Source organism: Phodopus roborovskii, unplaced genomic scaffold (genome assembly GCF_943737965.1).
Source record: "Phodopus roborovskii unplaced genomic scaffold, PHOROB, whole genome shotgun sequence".
NCBI classification, from domain to species: domain Eukaryota; kingdom Metazoa; phylum Chordata; class Mammalia; order Rodentia; family Cricetidae; genus Phodopus; species Phodopus roborovskii.
The window spans coordinates 40,494,120-40,513,011 of NW_026125281.1; the positions used below are offsets into that span (position 1 = coordinate 40,494,120).

The 18,892-nt window shown below is 42.3% G+C and overlaps 1 protein-coding gene and 1 non-coding gene across 2 annotated transcripts in view; one reads left to right on the top strand and one right to left on the bottom strand.

Moving 5' to 3' along the window:
• Positions 1 to 18,892, top strand: part of Arhgap42 (Rho GTPase activating protein 42) — a 224,096-nt gene that overhangs the window by 113,893 nt on the left and 91,311 nt on the right. The window contains exon 4 of the mRNA XM_051199100.1: positions 9,604 to 9,675. Within this exon, the coding sequence (XP_051055057.1) occupies positions 9,604 to 9,675 (72 nt within the window). The remainder of the gene's footprint in view (positions 1 to 9,603; positions 9,676 to 18,892) is intronic.
• LOC127233625 (U6 spliceosomal RNA) lies at positions 18,372 to 18,478 on the bottom strand. Its single transcript, XR_007835495.1, has one exon. It is a non-coding gene; the product is annotated as a U6 spliceosomal RNA (small nuclear RNA).

Genomic DNA, 18,892 nt, shown 5'->3' on the forward strand with positions numbered 1-18,892 from the left:
GTGGAAAATCAGATACAGGAGTAGGGCTCATGAAAGTTCATGGGGGAGATGTGCAGAAAGGATGCTGCTTAGTCCCAGAGAGACATGATGGAATGTATGGTGTAGCCATGGAGATATGTCCAAAGGAGAGGCCATACATAGGTTTGAAAGTTTGGACAGGTTGCTGGTTCTGCATTCACTAGGTGATGTTTGAGAATGATATGTTGTTGTTTGTTTTTCTGTTTGTTTGTTTGTTTGTTTGTTTTTCCAAGACAGGGTCTGTCTGTGCTGTCATGGAACTCTCTGTAGACCAGGCTGGCCTCAAACTCACAGAGGTTCACCTGCCGGCCTTCTGAGTGTTAGTTTTAAAGATATGATCCACCACTGCCTGGATCCTGGAGGGAAATCTTGAGCATCGGTTTAACTAGTGCTGTGATCTGAAAGTGATTCAAGCTGGAGGTTAAGACCAAAAGAGGTTAGAAGTTAATGGTGTGGTAGTAACCGGCTGTGTTTCTTCTGGGGTCTCCTTCTCACAGATAATGAAAAGGAGTGTTGTTTTTCTATTGCCTGTCATTCTTGTGAAGAGAATCTGTGTCATATCGGCGAATCACTCATACTTCTCATCAAGAAAGGGCTGAAGGAATTTTCTCATTTAATTGGTCTAGAAAGGATTTGACAGCTATAGAGTGTGGAAAACTGGCAGATAGTTTATGGCTAGATCTGGGTTTTAAGAAGACCAGGACAAGTGTTGCAACACATGGAACTTATTTATGAGGTAATTCTTAGCCATGACTAAGAGCCTGTGCTCAAAATGCCTGGGAAAGCTGAAAGAAAAAAAGTTCCTGCAAAATAAATCATATCTGTTTGCAGATTTGCTGGGCTTGGGTAACTCTTGGTTATTCACACATCTCTGTAGTCCTCCTCCAGCAGAGAGCAGAATTCTCTTCTGATGACTTTTCCCTGTTTTTATTTTTTAACAACACAGAAATCCAATCAGTTTGCTTATTTAATTAAGGAATTATTTATTTGGAAAGATTATTTTCTCTTCCCCATGGTCTTGAGAGATCTTTAAAATGTCTCCAAGCAGACACTGCAGGGGTAGTTTATAGTACAGATACACTCTCTTCACACATGTGTGCTCAGGCACTCGCCCTTGGGCATCTGTATTGACTTCTGGTGCTATATTCTCTCTTAACTGTACAGTTCTAATTACCACGTTTCCTGTGTTTATGTCAAGAGAGTGTGTGACATAAACATCCCATGGAAGTGTTCTTTCAGGGAGACTGACAAAAGAATGGGTTGTACTCTTACAGTTTTTTTTTTTTTTAAACTCCCTTCTTCCTTAATTTCCCAAACTTTAATTGGTACAGTTGCCTGTGGGAAATCCTCCACCTTAAAGTGGATCACTGTCGAAAGTCCTCCTTAACCTCCTTGGAGCCATGCAGATTCTTACCTCATCTATATTTTATTGCAACTGCTTCTTAAGCCAAGAAAAATCGTTATTATTCCACTCAGCTTGACTTTTTAACATATATATAAACATGGCTTGAGCACCACATGAACCTGTATTTTGGAATGCACTCAGCAGGACTTGGCTCTCAAAGTGATTTATGACAGAGGATAGAACAGTTATATTTCAAGGTTGAAAAATTCTGACAGCAGTATGTAAGCTCACCAATCAAATTCCACAGCTCTTTTGATTTTTTAATTGTTACTTTTATTAAATATTATGGTTTGGGATATACTGATCTTCATTTAATGGCTTTAGAGAGCAGAATTTGATTTTGGCCCTGCAACACATTCTTTATTCTGAGAGGTGTTCTAATATACATTGCTAGGGTGATTAGCAGTTGAGTCCAACCCAGACTGACTTCAATCTCTGGCTTGGCTGCCTAGGAGCTATTAGCAACCTTAGGAAAATTATTTTCTTTCTTTGGGTTTGAGTGCCCTTATCTATGAGATGGGGATAATCATTATACCTTCCTCATGGGGCTGTTATGTGGACAGACAGGGAAATCCAAAGGTTCTTGAGCACATGAGCCTGTTGCAGCACATCTCCAGCCCGACATAGCCTCCAGAACTTCTGCATCATTCATATGCTGGGTCAGTTCCTGTTTTCTTAAATGCAACTCTATCTTTCTGGATCCCCCATGTTCTTTGCGTACAGTTCTTCACTGACATCTTCCCCAACTTCTGTAAAACTGCAGTAAGTAGCTTAAGGAATCTCACATACAGTGGGAGAGCTTTCTTCTTGAGGTTTTGGCCATTCAAAATGACCCAGTTATATACAGTTGTGCTTAAAATATACTAAGACCTAACCACTAAGATATAATTGCTGTCACAACATTGACTCTGAGCTTTAATTAATCAATTTTCTTTCTTCCTACAAGCTTATGAAAACTGTCAGAACCTGTTTAAAATAATAAATTAGCAGCTTCAATCAGACAAACAGTTTATACCAAGGGCATTCTTTGTGAAGACTAGAAGGAAGGGCACAACAAATCATCAAGAAGAAATAGCATTAAGGTACTCTTAGTGCTAAATGGAGGTTGGTGAATATATTGAATTATATTAGTTTACCTATTTGCTGCAACTCCATCCTCCTACCCCCCATACTACTTTAGGGTATAAACACACACAAAAAAGAAATATTCTGGAGGCTACAATGAGTTTATCTCAGGGTAAATTGTGCTTCTGGGTTCTGAGGGCCAGAGCTGGGTGGAGATGTGTTTTTTAGGAGCCTGCAGTGTTGATATACCAGAACTGGCTGTTATGGGGTTATTTTTGGCCACCTCATATAGTGTTAGTAAGCAAACAACACTGGAATCTAATAGTGGAGCCACTAGTGGCATGCAGGCCCAACAGGTCCTAGATTTTCCAAGTATTGAACGGACTCACCTTACCAATATCTAAAAAAGAGCCCTTTGCCTGAATAGGGCCAGAGGGGCATTCATTCCACTGAGGAGCCTAACCAGAGGTCACAGAATTTCTTATCTCTGTTTGAGAACTTGGGTTCTGAATGGTGTGCATGAAGCCCACCTGGAACAGGCTTTGAGCTCATACCATCTTTTTGTCTATAAAAATCTTAAGTGCATACTCTGTTTAAAGTTGTAAGAAAATACCCAAGTACATGTAGTTATAGACAGTTGGACCAATTATTGTTGTAGCCTTTAGGGCGCCAATTCTAATTTGAGCTCTTAGGTGTCTTGTTATTTCTAGCTGGAAAGCACCCCAACTTTCCTTTTCCTCAAATTCCTTTAAAGTTTTATTGTTTTCAATTTATACACTGAGAAACAGTCATCAGGAGAATGATAGAGCAGACATGCCACACGCTGCAGTTACAGGTGCTGCAGTAAAAGAGTTGCAGTTACAGGTGCTGCAGTCACTGGAGCTGCAGTTACAGGTGCTGCAGTTACAGGTGCTGCAGTTACAGGTGCTGCAGTTAAAGGAGCTGCAGTTACAGGAGCTGCAGTTACAGGTGCTGCAGTAAAAGAGCTGCAGTTACAGGTGCTGCAGTTACAGGTGCTGCAGTTAAAGGAGCTGCAGTTACAGGAGCTGCAGTAAAGGAGCTGCAGTTACAGGTGCTGCAGTCACTGGAGCTGCAGTTACAGGTGCTGCAGTTACAGGTGCATTTATAGAGTTTCCTCAGTGCTTCTAGGCTTTAAAGATCTTTGGCTTTGACTCTGGCTCTTTTTGTGCCCTTGCTGGTCACAAACATTGCTCTCTTGTCTCAGCCTCCTAGGTGTGGGACTATGGGCATGCAACACTGCATCTGGCTCAAAAATATTCTGCGATGAACCTCTCACTAGGGATTGAACTCACTCAAGAACAGCAGCATCAAAAGTTACTAAAAGTATCTTTGGGTTTAAATGCCTCAACACTTGGAGAATTACATCTGGTGCAGCCTAGAGTTATGACAGAGCCAAATCAGAGTCATTGAACATCTGCAAGCTTCTGTTCCTCTGAGTCTTTCGTGGTTGCATGGTTGTTGGTCTCTTCGCCATAGGAGGATAGGTGATTTTACTCTAAAGCATCGAGCTACAATTAGACTCATGTCTTTTGGGAGGAGTCACATACCCTAGAAGCAGAGAAGCCATTTGTACCTGGTGACTTTTCTTCTGCAGTTATGAACACTGATGTTGTCGAGTGAGAGTTCCCTTTTACATTGAGTTATAGTAGTAGAGTCTTCGGTAACTTTAGTAAGTGGCATGCATGTTAATGTACCTCACTTGGTCAGAGTGGACTTAATAGGAAGAGTTAATGCTTCATAAATCTTAACTTATGACAGGCGTAAATATAAACATTTCTGTAAGAAAGCTATGAAATGAAGTTCTGTTGTAGTCTTCATTAGACTGAATAACTTGTTCAGCATTGCATAGTGCCAGGGTGTAGGCTGACAACTTACCAAGTTTACAAAGGCCTGGAGTCTGAGAATGTGGCCTTGCTGATCTTTTGAAAAAGGGTAGATTCATGGGCGGGGTTAGCCAAGCTTTCATGTCTTTTCCTAATATATTCTTGCAGGAAATGAATATCATCACTAGTAAAAATAGTTAGATGAAAAATGCTATTAATTTGAGCTGTTGAGTTGGACTCAACAGCTGAGTTCTATAGTCTTGGGGTTCTTGATGGAACGCTAGCCTGAATTGGAGAGTCAATATTCATATATTGAAGTAATAACTTACATTGAAGTAGGAATTAAATGGATAGTTGTGGTATCCAGACAACTTGCATAGCTTTTCTTTTTTAAGATATAGTGTTTTTCATAGTCATTTGCTGACATTAGAAGACATAAAATAAAATGCACTTCATTTTTGAGATCTGATCACTTACTATAGGCAAGGCCTGCCCATATGCTTCTCTTCCACGCCCTGTATGAGTTTTGATCTTTGAGTTATGTTTTAAAAGCACAATAGATTTAGTTGATAAGCCAGGAAAGAGTTGCAGTTTTTAATGGTAGAAAGTTAAATTTAGCTGGGCAGTGGTAGCAATTTAGCCTTTAATCCCAGGCAGATGGATCTCGGTGAGTCTGAGGTCAACCTCGTTTACAAGGGGAGTTCCAGGACAGATAGAGCTTTCACACAGAGAAACCCTGCCTTGAGAAACAACAACGCAAAAAACAAACAAACAACAACCAAAAAACAAAAAAGTGAAATTGGTCAGGACCTAGGGGTAAGCCCTAGAGTAGCCTCCCAACATTCGCACCTTACTAGCTGCTCTTTCTTACAAGAGGCCGAGGAGCAAGAACTGGGAAGGATTTGGAAGACAGCAGAAGGATGCTGGCTTGGCTTGCCAAGTGGTGTGAACTTTCCCAGTTGTAAATACCCAGTGGGAAAAGAGCCCATTATCGTCGGGGAACCTCTTCGTAGATGTCTTCAGCATTGATTGTGCTCCATCCTCTCTACAGTATATCTGCATCAACAGTCTTCTTTTCATTGCCTATATGGACAGCATCACAGGATGTTACTGTTATAGTGCGATAAACACACTCATGTTTTCTTGTTGTAAATGGCATCATCTGTTACAGCTGTCTCAAGCAGCTACTCTGGCTGGCTGGCTGGCTGTATTGCAGAGCATCTTTACAGATTTGCTTCATGTCTGGGAAAGTTGTAACATCTTATTATTATTTAGAAAGTTGAAAGATAATTATGTGCTGCACAATGATGGGACTAGAACCAATTGCACTGGTTTTTAACCAGTTCTGGGGGTAGGGAGGAGAGTAAAATTTGAAGGAATCTTTATGATTCCTTTCATTAAATGACTCTTTTGTCTACACCCTGAACGTGCCTGATCGTGTCTGATCAATGACTCTTTTGTTTGATAGGCAACTTCCCAGCAGGGACAGTCACTCATGTAGGATGACATTTGAACTTCCTTGCTCTGTAGAAAATTGTATCATGTAGATGTGGAGGAAAGAAATAATAGCACTTTTTGAGACTCTTTACTTCTAACCATATAAAAACAGCTGCAACCTTTGCTTTTGAGTGATGTCTGGCTATCATTGTGGGTGATCATTAGAATCACTTCAAACAGCAATTTACTGTTTAACGCAATTTACCCCACAGTTGCAATGCTCTGTAAAACTCTCCATGGCAGAGTAGATTTAATAGGAAGAGTTAATGTTCTATAAATCTTAATAAAATTATGATTTAATTTTTGTAAGTAAGCTATGAAATGAAGTTCTGTTGTCATCTTCATTAGATGGAGTTTGAGTAATTTGTTCAATGTTGCATAGTGTCAGAGTGTAGGCTGACAACTGACCAAGTTCACACAGGGCATGGCCTGGAATATTTTTTTTTTTTAATCTGATTTGCTTCTCTTTTACTGAAAATAAGTGAAGTCATTCTCAAAATATTTTGAATGGTAATTATGAGCCAAGAGCTGTACAGATAAAGCCAAGGTTTAGGTAATAAGTAATGATTATAAATGAATTGCATCAACATCACCAAGATATGTTTTAAGACTTTAAATTATCATAAATATTTATGAAGAATATTGAGATTGCTTTTGTACTTTCCCTAAATTACCCCTGCAAGATCATACCAAATCATACATTTCCCAGTTGTGTAATCTATATCCACTGGAACTCTGTGACTTGGTCATACTTCCAAGATGTATCTTAGGATAACCTTCTCTCTCTCTCTCTCTCTCTCTCTCTCTTTCTCTCTCTCTCTCTCTCACACACACACACAGACACACACACACATACACACACACACTCTCTCCCTTCCTTTCCTCCTTTCTTCTTCATCATCATTTTTTTAAACAAATATGGAGAGAAAAATTCTATGTGAACCAAAACTGCATTTCTCTACATTAAGCAAGTAACGGAAAGTTTTGCTCCTTACTCTCTTTCATGAATTAAATAATGGAGTTTTGCCATGTTGGGCGCCATTTTTCTTTGCTCTCTAGGAGCAACAGTGTCTTCATTTTCCCATGACTTTAAGGTCTTCTTTGCTTCATTCACAGATCATGACAGAATTAGATAATTCCATAGTGTGATTGATGAGTGTGGAGAAAGGAGAGTCCTGCATTCCCCAGAGAAATGCATAGACCAGGGTTAAAAATAGCCGAAACTGGTTGTAAAACCACTTAGTACCCTTAAGTGCTTCCTATTGCATCCACATCTCTTGAATTTAAACCTCCATACTGTGACTCGGAGCCCTTTGGTTGCACAGCCAACTCTAGATGTAAAAATATCACAATGTTACAACAATTTAAAGGAAAAATTATGCTCAAACTTATGACCTGGTACCAGTACTCTGGATAGCTAATGCTATTAAATTATTATCAGTTTGAGTTTCATTTACTTCAAATAACTTTAAATAGTTGTGGAAATTAAGAAACTTCAGAGGATGGAGAGGCAAGTATGTATTGAGAAAACTGCCACATGCCGAATTCATGTTAGTGATTTTAAAAATGTAGTATCATTTCTGTGACCTTTTAAACACCGTAAGAAGTCGAGGAATGAGGCATCTCAGTGTTACCAGTTTTTGTGCTGGGATGCTAGCAAGGCTGGGTCTGTGTCCCTCTTGAGTTCCTGATGCATTCCAGATGAGTTTTTACAAGTTTGATGTTACTTCTCGTGGAACGTCTCTGTGCTGTGAAGCCACTCATGAGCATTTGGCATTCACAGGGCACTTCCCCAAGCACTCCGCTGCTATGGCTACCACCCACTCCCCCCCCCTTGTTTAGTATCTTCTCCTTTAAAATTATTAATGGGTGTCTGTCTCTGTGTGAGTTTGCATATCTGTGGGTGTCTGCAGAGGGTAGGAGAGGGTGTCAGATCCCCCGGAGCAGTGGGCTTTCCTGGTGCTGGCGATGGGAATCAAATTGGAGTCCTTTTGCAAGAACTGCATGAGCTCCTACCCAGTTCTTCTGAGTTACTAACACTGGATGTTGTTTTCACCCTTCAGCTTTACTTTCACAGAATAAGATTGTAGGTCCTGGTAGGGGGGGAGAGAGGACAAATCCAAAAGCAAAAGGATGATGTGGAAGCAAAAGGAGACAGGGAAATTCGATTTCCCATGGTCTTTCCATTTTACTTAGTCCCGGACTTCAAGCCCCGGGATGGTACTATGTTGCCAACATTCTGGGTGGGTCTAAACTCCTTAATCAATCCTCTGAGGAAACAGGATTTTGAAGCTGAATAATGCCAGGGTCATGGGAGTTGGCATCAGTGTTTTGTTTTTGTGTTTGGTACTTTATCTTTGTGCATTCAGATTATGGAATCCAAACATAAAATTGTGGCTGGGTTGGTGTCTTAGTGAGTAAAGCACTTGCTGGACACCTGTAACTACTTGAATTCTGATTCCCAGGGTTTGTGTAAAGCTGCAGTTTGGTAGGACACATCTGTCATCTCAGCACGCCTACGGTTAGATGGAGCGAAGTGCAGACAGGAGTTCTGTAGGCCCGTGATGTTGTGTAGTGTGCCCTGGCAGGCAAAAGAAAAACAACAAACAAACAAACAACAAAACCTATCTCAAGCGAAGTACAAGGTGATGGCCAACACCCAAGAGTGTCCTTAAACCACACATGAACACCATGGTACAGTGTGTCCAAAGTACACACAGACTAGAAAAGCAAGCAAGCGTAACTCAACAACAGACTTGTGAAATAATTAAAAATGAAAATCTTACATTGGCATTTTTATATGATTTTGGAACTTATGGAAGAACCATGTGGTCTCATGCTTGCAGAAAAGGTGTAACAAGAGAGCCACGTGTTTCAGCTAGCATGTTTGAAAACTGGGTCCTCCCATCTCAACTTTTCACTTTCTTCATATCACATGGGTCACACAGGTCATACGAAGCCATCTTAGTGGGAGAACAGATCATTCATCTTGTTACTTGGCCCCTCTTGCCGGCTTTCTGAAAGTTATTGCTGGTGGTGATGGTGTGTGTGTGTCTCTTTCAACATAGTGGCATCCTTAGGAATTTTTGTCTCTGTCCAGTTCCTGGCTCTTGAATCTTACATCCCCTTGCAGTATCCTTACCCATCCACATTTGAAGATTATCTGTTTTAGGGTTCACGTGGCCCTCTTGGAACATGGAGATAAAGTACTCTTAGTTGAAATGTAATCCAGTACTGTTTAGTTAGGGTGGAAATACCACGAGACCTTCAGGCAAATCCCGAGTGCAAAGAAACTCATTAAGTGAGAGGAATTGAGCCTTGTTTTATTTTGTACCTATGGGACTCTAACAGCCTAGTGTCCAACTACAGAACTATGCCAGTTTTAGGACGATGCTCAGACTGGTGATATACCAGTGTAATTAAATGTAAATTTGATTTATTTTACATTTGTAATTTGTGAATTCAATTTAATACCCAGGATGCTCTTTTCTTAGTTAAAACTTAGAAGAAATATAAACATTCATTTGATAGTTTCAATACAATAAGTACTTATTTTCATATTACCCACATTGTTGTTAGTATTAAGTGAAATCATACAGAAAACCTACTCTATTACCAGACTAAAAAAATATAATACAAGATGTAAGGTTTTTTTTTTTTTTTTTTTTTTTATAGAAACAGATTAGCGAACAAACCCTGAATGGAGGAGACCATTTTTGGTATTATTGGCATGAACGTGTACAGAACTTAATATATGTGCATTTTTATTTTCAGATTCAAAATGCTAATGATGTGTTAATTGCACCCCTTGAGAAATTTCGAAAAGAACAGATCGGTGCAGCTAAAGTAAGTGTGACATTTTTCTTATGCTTTATATTGTCTCCTGATAATTAAAGGTGATATAACATCAGATGTTAATGTTTTAAAATTAAAGTGACCGAGTGAAACATTTTGTGTGTTGAAAATGACATCATTTTAAACTTTTTCTTTTTTAGATAGCCTATTACAAAGCTGGAGTTCCTTTAAAAGCTGAACGGTAGTCTTCTCCTGAGCACAGAGCATGTCTGTGTGTTATGCGGGCTCCTCCTGCTCTGCAGTGGTAGGGAATACATACTTTTGACTAGAGGAGGAGGAGAGTTTGTAAAATTAAAAGAGGCATTGCTATTACTAGAAATAAAATAAAATCAAGTTTGCTATGCATTGCAAATTTCACCAATAACATAAGAAGAACTTTCGTTATTCGTTGTAATGTTTTTCATGATGAACGTTTTGTGGGAAAAACTTAATGTATTTGACAGTCTTTGCATCACGGTTCATTGATTATGAGCTGGCTAAACTTTCTCTGATCTAATTATGAAGTTGATTTGAATCTATTGTCTTTAATTTTTTTAAATTTACGTATTTCTCTATTATGTATTGATCTGTGTACATTCTCACACACACACACACACACACACACACACACACACACACACTATAATGAGAATGTGGAGATCTGAGGACATCTTTCAGGAGCTGGCTCTCTTCTTCTACTGTGTGGGTCCTGGGGACTGAACTGAGATAGGTTTGTCAGCAGGCGTTTTTACCTGGTGAGCTGTCTCACTGGAATCCACCATGAATCACCCTGCTCTCTTTTGTAAATTTTATTGACAACTTCAGAGGTGTGTATGATGCTACCCCCCAAACTCTTCAGCATATCCGCCCCCTCGTTTACCACTGTTCTCCTCTGTGTTGGACTCTGATGTAGTCAATCAACGACAGCTGTCTCCCTCCATTCCAGCAGCAATGTTTGTTCTTCTGTGGGATATTTTCTCTCCTGTCCTCCGCCTCTTCTGGCTGGAGTAATGCAATTTCTTCCTGACTGGCCTGCACATCCCCATTTTAACCTGTCAACAAAATTTCTCACGTTTAAGCCTGTCATTCTTCCTCTCAAGAGACCTTCGGTGGTTTTAACAGAATATGTAACCCTAACATCTCCCACAAGTTGGCTCCTTGCTACAACTCACTGCAGACATGGATGTTAGCTTGCCTTCCTCCAAATGCCCCGGAGTGTCTGCTCTCTTGCTCAGTTCTTTCCATCTCTCTGCAACAGTGCCTACCCTCTCTATTTTCACATCCTGCTAGTGACTTGTGTCACATGACAGCATCAGGAACCAGACTTCTTCATTCCAGCCCTCTTCCCAATGCTCTTCTCTCAACTACAAATGACATTTTCCCTTCCATAGGTCTGAATAGCTCGTGGCCTTGTTCCCCATAACAGTCATCAGTGTTTGACTTGAATTAGAGCATTGTGCACACGTCTCCACCAATTTAAATCAGATTTCACAGAAAGACTTCTGTTAATTAAGTCGGGAAATATTTCCTATTCTCACGGTTGCCTATGTGGCAAATCTGGTAAGGTTAAAGAACACGGCCGTAAAAAGAGACTTGTGATCCTTACCCTGTGTCCCTTACATCCTGGTGGACAGCAGACACTAAAGCCCAGGGTGCTGAAGAGAAGCCGTTTTCCAGGGCAAGGGCGCGTCTTTGGTGATGTTTCTGTCACTGGGTTAAGGAGCCTCATGGAGGCTGATGTTAGCCGAGGCTGTAGAAGCAGGAGTAATAACACCGTTGCTTTGTCGTGTGAACATCTCAGTCACGGGACAGAACAGAGAATACAGAAGAGGACATTATGATGTTATGCCACTATCCGGTGGCTGGAGTGTGACATGTGAGCCGACTACGTGGTCGTCTATCATGCTGATTCTGTGCCCGGTGTCTTTACTTCTGAATTGCTAAGGGAACTCCAGGAAGGGGAAAAGCGAACTAAAAGCAAGTGTCCTTTTCTGAAGTGTATTGTAGGCTCGTTTTCTTTCCGGAGTGTGAAGCACGCATGTGTGCGTGGTGGGGGGCGGTGTGTCTGTCTTACTTGTCCTTCGCTTCACTGCTGTTTATTTGAAGGCGTATTTGGTATGTAACCCTAATTGTCGGAAGGACTCTGAAACTTTTCGGTCTGTCCAGTGGAATTCCCAGAAGCATTTGGGGGTCAATTAACCAGCCGCAATGGGAAGACCAGGATATGGATGAGCCTAGAATCTCACATGGCAGTCAGCTACCCCGTGCCTCCCCTGATGAGAGTGGAAATCGCTGAATCAAGTGTCTTTGGCCTCACCAGATGATACGTTTCAGATGAGGTGGACCGGAGCCCGGACCACAGACTAGTATTCATTCTGTCATGTGCTCTGTGGAGTTTTGAGATTCCTGATCCCCCACTGTGCAAATGGGGGGAGGCTCTTAGTGAGTGAGTTCCACTTGTGGGAAGGAGACAGCTGTGTTGGCGAGAGATTAATGATGGGTGATTGAACTAGAGAACAGGAGACGGGTCCTATTTTTTTTTTTTTTGAATAGTAGTTGGAGATTAGAAGTCTTATCTATAAACAGTTGTCATGGATGTATTTATTGGAAGGTTCTTGGTCTAATGGTATATAAAGAATTGAGTTCTGTTGTGGGCCAGTGGGCTGGATTGAATGTTTGGTTTAATTTATCTCATGACATTGTTGGTTTAAATTCTGCAAACATGAACTGAAAGTAGATATTCAGGACAATTACGATGGGAATCCCCAGTGTATGGATGTATCCAGAACAGTGTTCTTACAGAACAAGCTGAATAGTAAGTAGCTTTTGGTAGCAGTTCTGTAATAAAATGACTCATGTACGTCTTTGACAAGGCTTGAAAGCTCCTTGATTCCAGGGCAATGGAGGCGAGGCAAAGCCACAGCCTCCCTCAGATCGTAGACACGGTTCTGGACTTCTCTTTCCTTTACCGATAGCAGCTTGCCCTGCTCTCCAGCCTGGTCTGATATCTGATTTGGTTCCAGGCAGACAATGAACTCTGTAAGTCCCCTTGCTTTAGCTCCTGAGGGCAGGCATGACAGGTGTCTGCCACAGCATGTGGGTGCATCTGAGTTCTTAGTCAACAACATGTTTCAGAAGAATAAAATGGGTAGTTAGGATTGTCACACAGTTTTGAAACAGAAGTGACTTTAAGGAGGCACAGGGCTCATTTCTCATTCAGCACCTCCAGTGCAGAGAAGACAAAACCCTTATTCCCCACACTACCAGTGCTGTGACTCTTTCAGGCTCCATACTCTCTTCAGAAAAAGACTTTTAAGATATTCAATTTTCTTTACTATTAACAGATAGATTGTTATGCAAGCTACATTTTAATTACAAAAACGTCTTAGGTATGACCTAACATACTGCAAACCCAGCTTGTTAATTTGATTCCCTGGTCAGCCTCTGGGATTCCCAGGACACAGGAGATGCTGAATACTGACTTTTTTTTTTCCTAGATAAAAGCAATATTGAGAAATATTGGCCACAGAAGTTGGAGGCTGTTTTCATTTCTATGAAAAATAAGATGTTGATTTTCATTTTTGAAAGATTTTAATGAAAGTCATTGAACATTCTTCTGTGATTTTAGTACAGAAATAAACAATGCAGCGGTAGCTACTGCAAAGTTCAACTCCATTCTCTTACATTGATTTCATGGTGAATGCTGTAACAGACATGTTGAATGCTGTAACAGAGCACACGCATGCCTTTGTTCTGCCTATAGGAGGGTGTACTTCTGCCTCTGAACATTTGCTAACTATTTTCAAAAGTGCCTTGCACATGTTACTTTACTTTGTAGAAGAAAGGTACAGGCAGAACTGTCAGAATTCTGTTACAGCCACAGAATCCCCTCCGATAAAACGTCTGTGATCTGCTCTGTCATCTTCTGTATAGAAATGGCTTTAGAAGCTCTTGGAGAATTGTAGATGTTCTCAATGATAAAGCTTGTGTTCACCATTTGAGTTGGCGGCGCAGTGTAGTGGACAGTCTAGGATACGTGATGAGAGTAATAAGGAGGGAGGTGGTTTCTGAGTCAGAGTTCCGTAGATGACTTCTTACATTTTCTCCTGTAGTCCACAGCCTCATATCTTTTTCATGTACTGTTTATGGAGCGTCCTCCAGCAACAACATCATGGTTGAATTCTCTAAGAAGATAATAAATCATTTAGTAGCAATTTGGATGAACCTTCAATCCTCTTTGTAATTTTTTTCTTTAAGATCTTATTTTGTTTTTAATTATATGGCTGATTGTGGGTCTGTGTATGGATATATGCAGGTAAGCACAGTGCCCATAGAAGACAGAAGAGGGTATCATATCCTGGGAGCTGGAGTTAGAGATGGTTGTGAACCACCTGGCATGATCCTCTCTCCCTGAAAGAGCAGTAAACCTTCTTAACCATAGGCTCATCTCTCTGGGTGTATCTTTTGTAGGGAGGGTCTGATTATGGGTGTGCTTTATTTAATTTATTTTTCTTTTTTAAGTCATAAATGGGCTACTTTATTCTTTTGAAATCTTTTTAATTTAGAAACAGACTTATTTTACATATCAATCCCAGTTCCCTCTTCCTCTCAATCTCCTATGCCCTGCACTGACCTCTCTATCCACTTCCTAGGGAGGGTGAGGCCTTCCATGGAGGAATCATCAAAGTTTGTCACATCATTTGGGGGAGGGCCTAGGCCCTCCCCAGTATATCTAGGCTAAAAGAGTAGCCTTCCATGTGGAATGGGCTCCCAAAGTCCATTTGTACTCTAGGGATAAATACTGGTTCCATTGTCAGAGGTCCAATACACTGCACAGGCCTCCTAACTGATACCCACATTCAGAAGGCTTGGTCTGGTTCAATTCTGGATCCCCAGTTTTGTGACTGGGGTCCATGTGATCCCACTTGGTCAGGTCAGTTATTTCTGTAGGTTTCTTCAGCATGGTCTTGACCCCTTTGCTCATCACGCCTCCCTGTCTACAGCTGGGTTCCAGGAGTTTGGCTCAGTGCTTAGCTTTGGATGTCTATCCTCTTCTAGAATGACTTTTAAGGTAGTCATCTATCTCATTATAGGAGAAGGGCATTTAAGGTGGCCTCTCTGCTATCATTTAGGTTCTTCATTGGGGTTATCCTTGTAGATCTCTGGACATTTCCCTAGTGCCAGATTTCTCTTTAAACCTGTAATGACTTTCCTCTATTAAGGTATCTCTTTTGTTGCTCTCCTCTCTTCTTTCACCAACTCAGTCTTCCCGATCCTTTATGTTCTCCTCCCCCTTCAACAAATGATGCTGACATAACTGGATGCTGACATGTAGAAGACTGCAGATAGATCCTCATCTATCCATGCACAAAAGTTAAGTCCAAATGGATCAAAGACCTCAACATAAATCCACCCACACTGAACCTCTTAGAAGAGAAAGTGGGAAGAACCCTTGAACAAATTGGTACAGGAGACCACTTCCTAAATATAACCACAGTAGCACAGACACTGAGATTGACAATTAATAAATGGGACATTCTCAAACTGAGAAGCTTTGTTAAGGCAAAAGATACAGTCAACAAGACAAAATGGCATCACCCAGAATGGGAAAAGATCTTCACCAACCCCACATCTGACAGAGGGCTGATTTCCAAAATATACAAAGAAATCAAGAAGCTAGTTACTAAACACCAAATAATCCAATCAAAAAGTGGGATACAGAACTAAATAGAGAATTCATAGAGGAATCTAAAATGGCTGAAAGACATTTAAGAAAGTGCTCAACATCCTCAGCCATCAGGAAAATGCAAATCAAAACAACCCTGAGACACCATTGTACTGCTGTCAGAATGGCTACAATCTGAAATACCAATGACAACTCATGCTGGAGAGGATGTGGAGAAAGGGGAACACTCCTCCACTGCTAGTGGGAGTGCAAACTTTACAGCTACTTTGGAAATCAGTATGGTGGTTTCTTAGGAAAATGGGAATCAGTATACCACAGGACCTGACAATCCCCCTCTTAGGCATATACCCAAAGGATGCACATTCATTCAACAAGGACATCTGTTCAACAATGTTCATAGCAACATTATTTGTAATAACCATAACCTGGATATCTTTAACAATAACAATAACAATAGTTACCCTTTGCTGTAATTAACCCAGTGCTTCCCTAAGCACTTTATATAAATGATCATCACTCCTTATTCAGCATCACAGACAGAAAACTGTTAGACTCTTTATAGACAAGGTAGCTGAAGAATGTAGATGTTAAGCAAATGGGCTGGAGTAGAGTCAGAGTTTAAGCAAGAAGGAAAAACACATGAATGTTTACTAATGCCACCATCTTTGCCACATACAAAAACATCTCCTTTATTTTTTAACATAATTTTTTATTGATTCTTTGGGAATTTCACTTCAGGCTCCCCAATCCTACTCACCTCCCAGTCCCTCCATATCATCCCTCATCCTGCAGCATCCACATCTAAAGGACCCCCGCAAAATAAATGAAAAGCATACACACACACACACGCACACGCACACGTACACACACACACACACACACACCTCACCTCACTCCTCCATCTGTCCAACACATCTTCATTCATCCTAGTGACATGAGGAGCTTGAGGTGTGTCAGGCAGTATCCTTTTGTCCAATCAGCCCCATCCACAAAATGTTCCTTGCAATGACTCATGGGTCTGGTTCAAGTCCTTTGGCATACCATCATCACTGGACCCTCCCAGAAACCCCTCTCAGACATCTTTCTGTTGCCCTGAGTCATGGAGATCCTGCAGTCACCATTCCTCAGGACCAGTCACTTTGTGCACTCTAGCAGGTGACAGATGTGGAACATGGTAGGGTGGGCCAATCAAAGAGCCAGGATGTGCGTCTGGGTGACAGCTGAAAGGATTGGTTCAGGACTCTGGGACTGAACCCCTCAGGCAAGGGGCATAGCCACACTCTGTGGTGTGGGGCCATCTTTCCCCAATGTGGGAGCCAGCTCTCCTGTGCAGTATCCAATGGGTGAAGGGCCAAACACCCCAGAGACAGCGAGGGGCAGGGCTGGCTCAGCAAGGCCCTCAGATTTCAACATGCATGGTTCCTGTGACTCCCACTATGCCAACACTGGCCATGAACATCATCATAGAACCCAGCGAAAACAGGACCACAGGACTAGACATGGCCCTCAGCAGCAGCTCAGGCTCTTATGTCACCATGGCCATGGTGGCAGCACAGGCCACCCAGGCCAGTATGGCCACTGGTGGTAGCAAAGTCCCGGGATGCAAACATGATCTCAGGTAGCTGTACAGTTCTCAGTGGCAATAGGCGCCATGGATATCAATGCAGACCATTGGCTGTTGCTGGGCCACAGACACAAACATGACCTTAGTAGGCACAACCCTGGCCCGGAGATACCATAGCCCCAGGTGGCATCTCAGGCCGCTCAGATTAACATGCCTTTTGCCAACATGGCTCTCAAACATCAGCATGGCCCCAGATGGTGGCTTAGACTCCAGACATTGGCATGGCCTTTCATGGTATCAGGAGCCACACATATCAATACACACCCTGGTCAAGGTAGAGCCATGGACCTATATATGACCTTCAGCAGCAACCCTGGCATGGACCATACCATGGCCCTGGTGACTGTGTAGGCCACCCAATCCTGTGTGGCCCTGGCAGCAGCACAACCCTTGGGCACCAACATGGCCACAGGTTATAGCCAAGACCCTGGGCATTCATATGCCTTTGGTGACAACATGGGCCACAGACATCAAGATATATCCTGGCTATGAAAGAACTATAGACCCAGACAAAGTCCTCAGCAGTCTGGGTTTGAATGCCACCATTGCCCAGGTGGCAGCCCAGGCCACTCAAGTCATCATCACTCCAGCTGCAGGGTGGCTGTTGAAATCCAACTAAACTCTAGGTGTCAGCCCTAACCCCAGGCATCCATATGACCCCAATGGTAATAGGCACTGTAGACATCAATACAGACCCTAGCTGCAGTAGGATCACAGACCCAGAGGTAGCCCCCGGCAGCAGCTCGTGGTTTGATACCATGGTCACTATGGCAGTACCATCTACCCAAATCATCATGGCTCTAGCCATAGAACTCCCTGTAGTTGCCACCATGGCCACAGTTGATGACCCAGAACCTAGGAATCAGTGTGGCCGTTGGTGATGACTTGGGGTATACATGTCATCGCAGACTCCAGCCTCTTTAGGACCACAAACCAAACACAGTACTTAGAAACAACCTGGGCCTAGATGGCACTATGGCCTTTGATGTCAGAGTAGATCTGACATCACCTCAGCCAGAGGGTGGCCCTCAGGTGGGGGCCCAGATCCTGGGCATCCACAAGACCCCCAATGGTGACAGGCAACATGGACATCAACACAGGCCCTGGCTACAGTAGGGGCACAGACCCACACATGACCCCTGGGCTCAGATCAAGCCTGATGACACCATGGCCCTGGATGACAGCACAGACCAATCAGATTCGGAGAATCCCTGTTGTGACATGGCCCTTGATCACTTAATTGGCTATATGTGGCAGCCTTGACCCCAGGACTCCTCACAACCGTTGGTGGTAACAGGGACCAAAGACATCTACAGGACCACGGCTGCAGAAGTCCACAGACCCAGACATAGCCCTTGGCAACAGCCTAGGATCTGGTGGCTCAATGTCCCCATGTGGGAAAATATGGAACACTCCATGAATTTGCATGTCATCCCTGCAGAGAGGCCATGCTGATCGTCTCTGTATTGGTTCCGTTTCAGTATATGTGCTGCCAAAGCAAGCGCTGTCCATTATTTTTAAAGATGGGGGAGTGAGTGAGCTCATTTGCAGACGGAGGTTATAGAAGTAAGTTCTCTGTTGTCACACTAGCTGGAACTCACTTGGATGGACATTACTTGTGATTGACATGCTGCATCCTTTGCAAGGCACGACCACATGTAGCAGTTTTAGAGTCCACACTGCCACCATTTTCAGATGACACACCTGAAACCCTGGAAGAGTAAGAGGCATTGCCAGTAACCCAGAGGTGAGCGTAGCCACTAGCTAGGACTTTCGTTCAGACCTTTTGGTACCCAGTTCAGCAATCTTGGTACTGTACTGTACCTGCCTTTTTCATGACAGTGTGAAGTTGTCCTGGCAGTTCATAGTGTGATTACACATTTGTACAACTCCTTCCGAGGGATCAGCTCTGGTGGGCT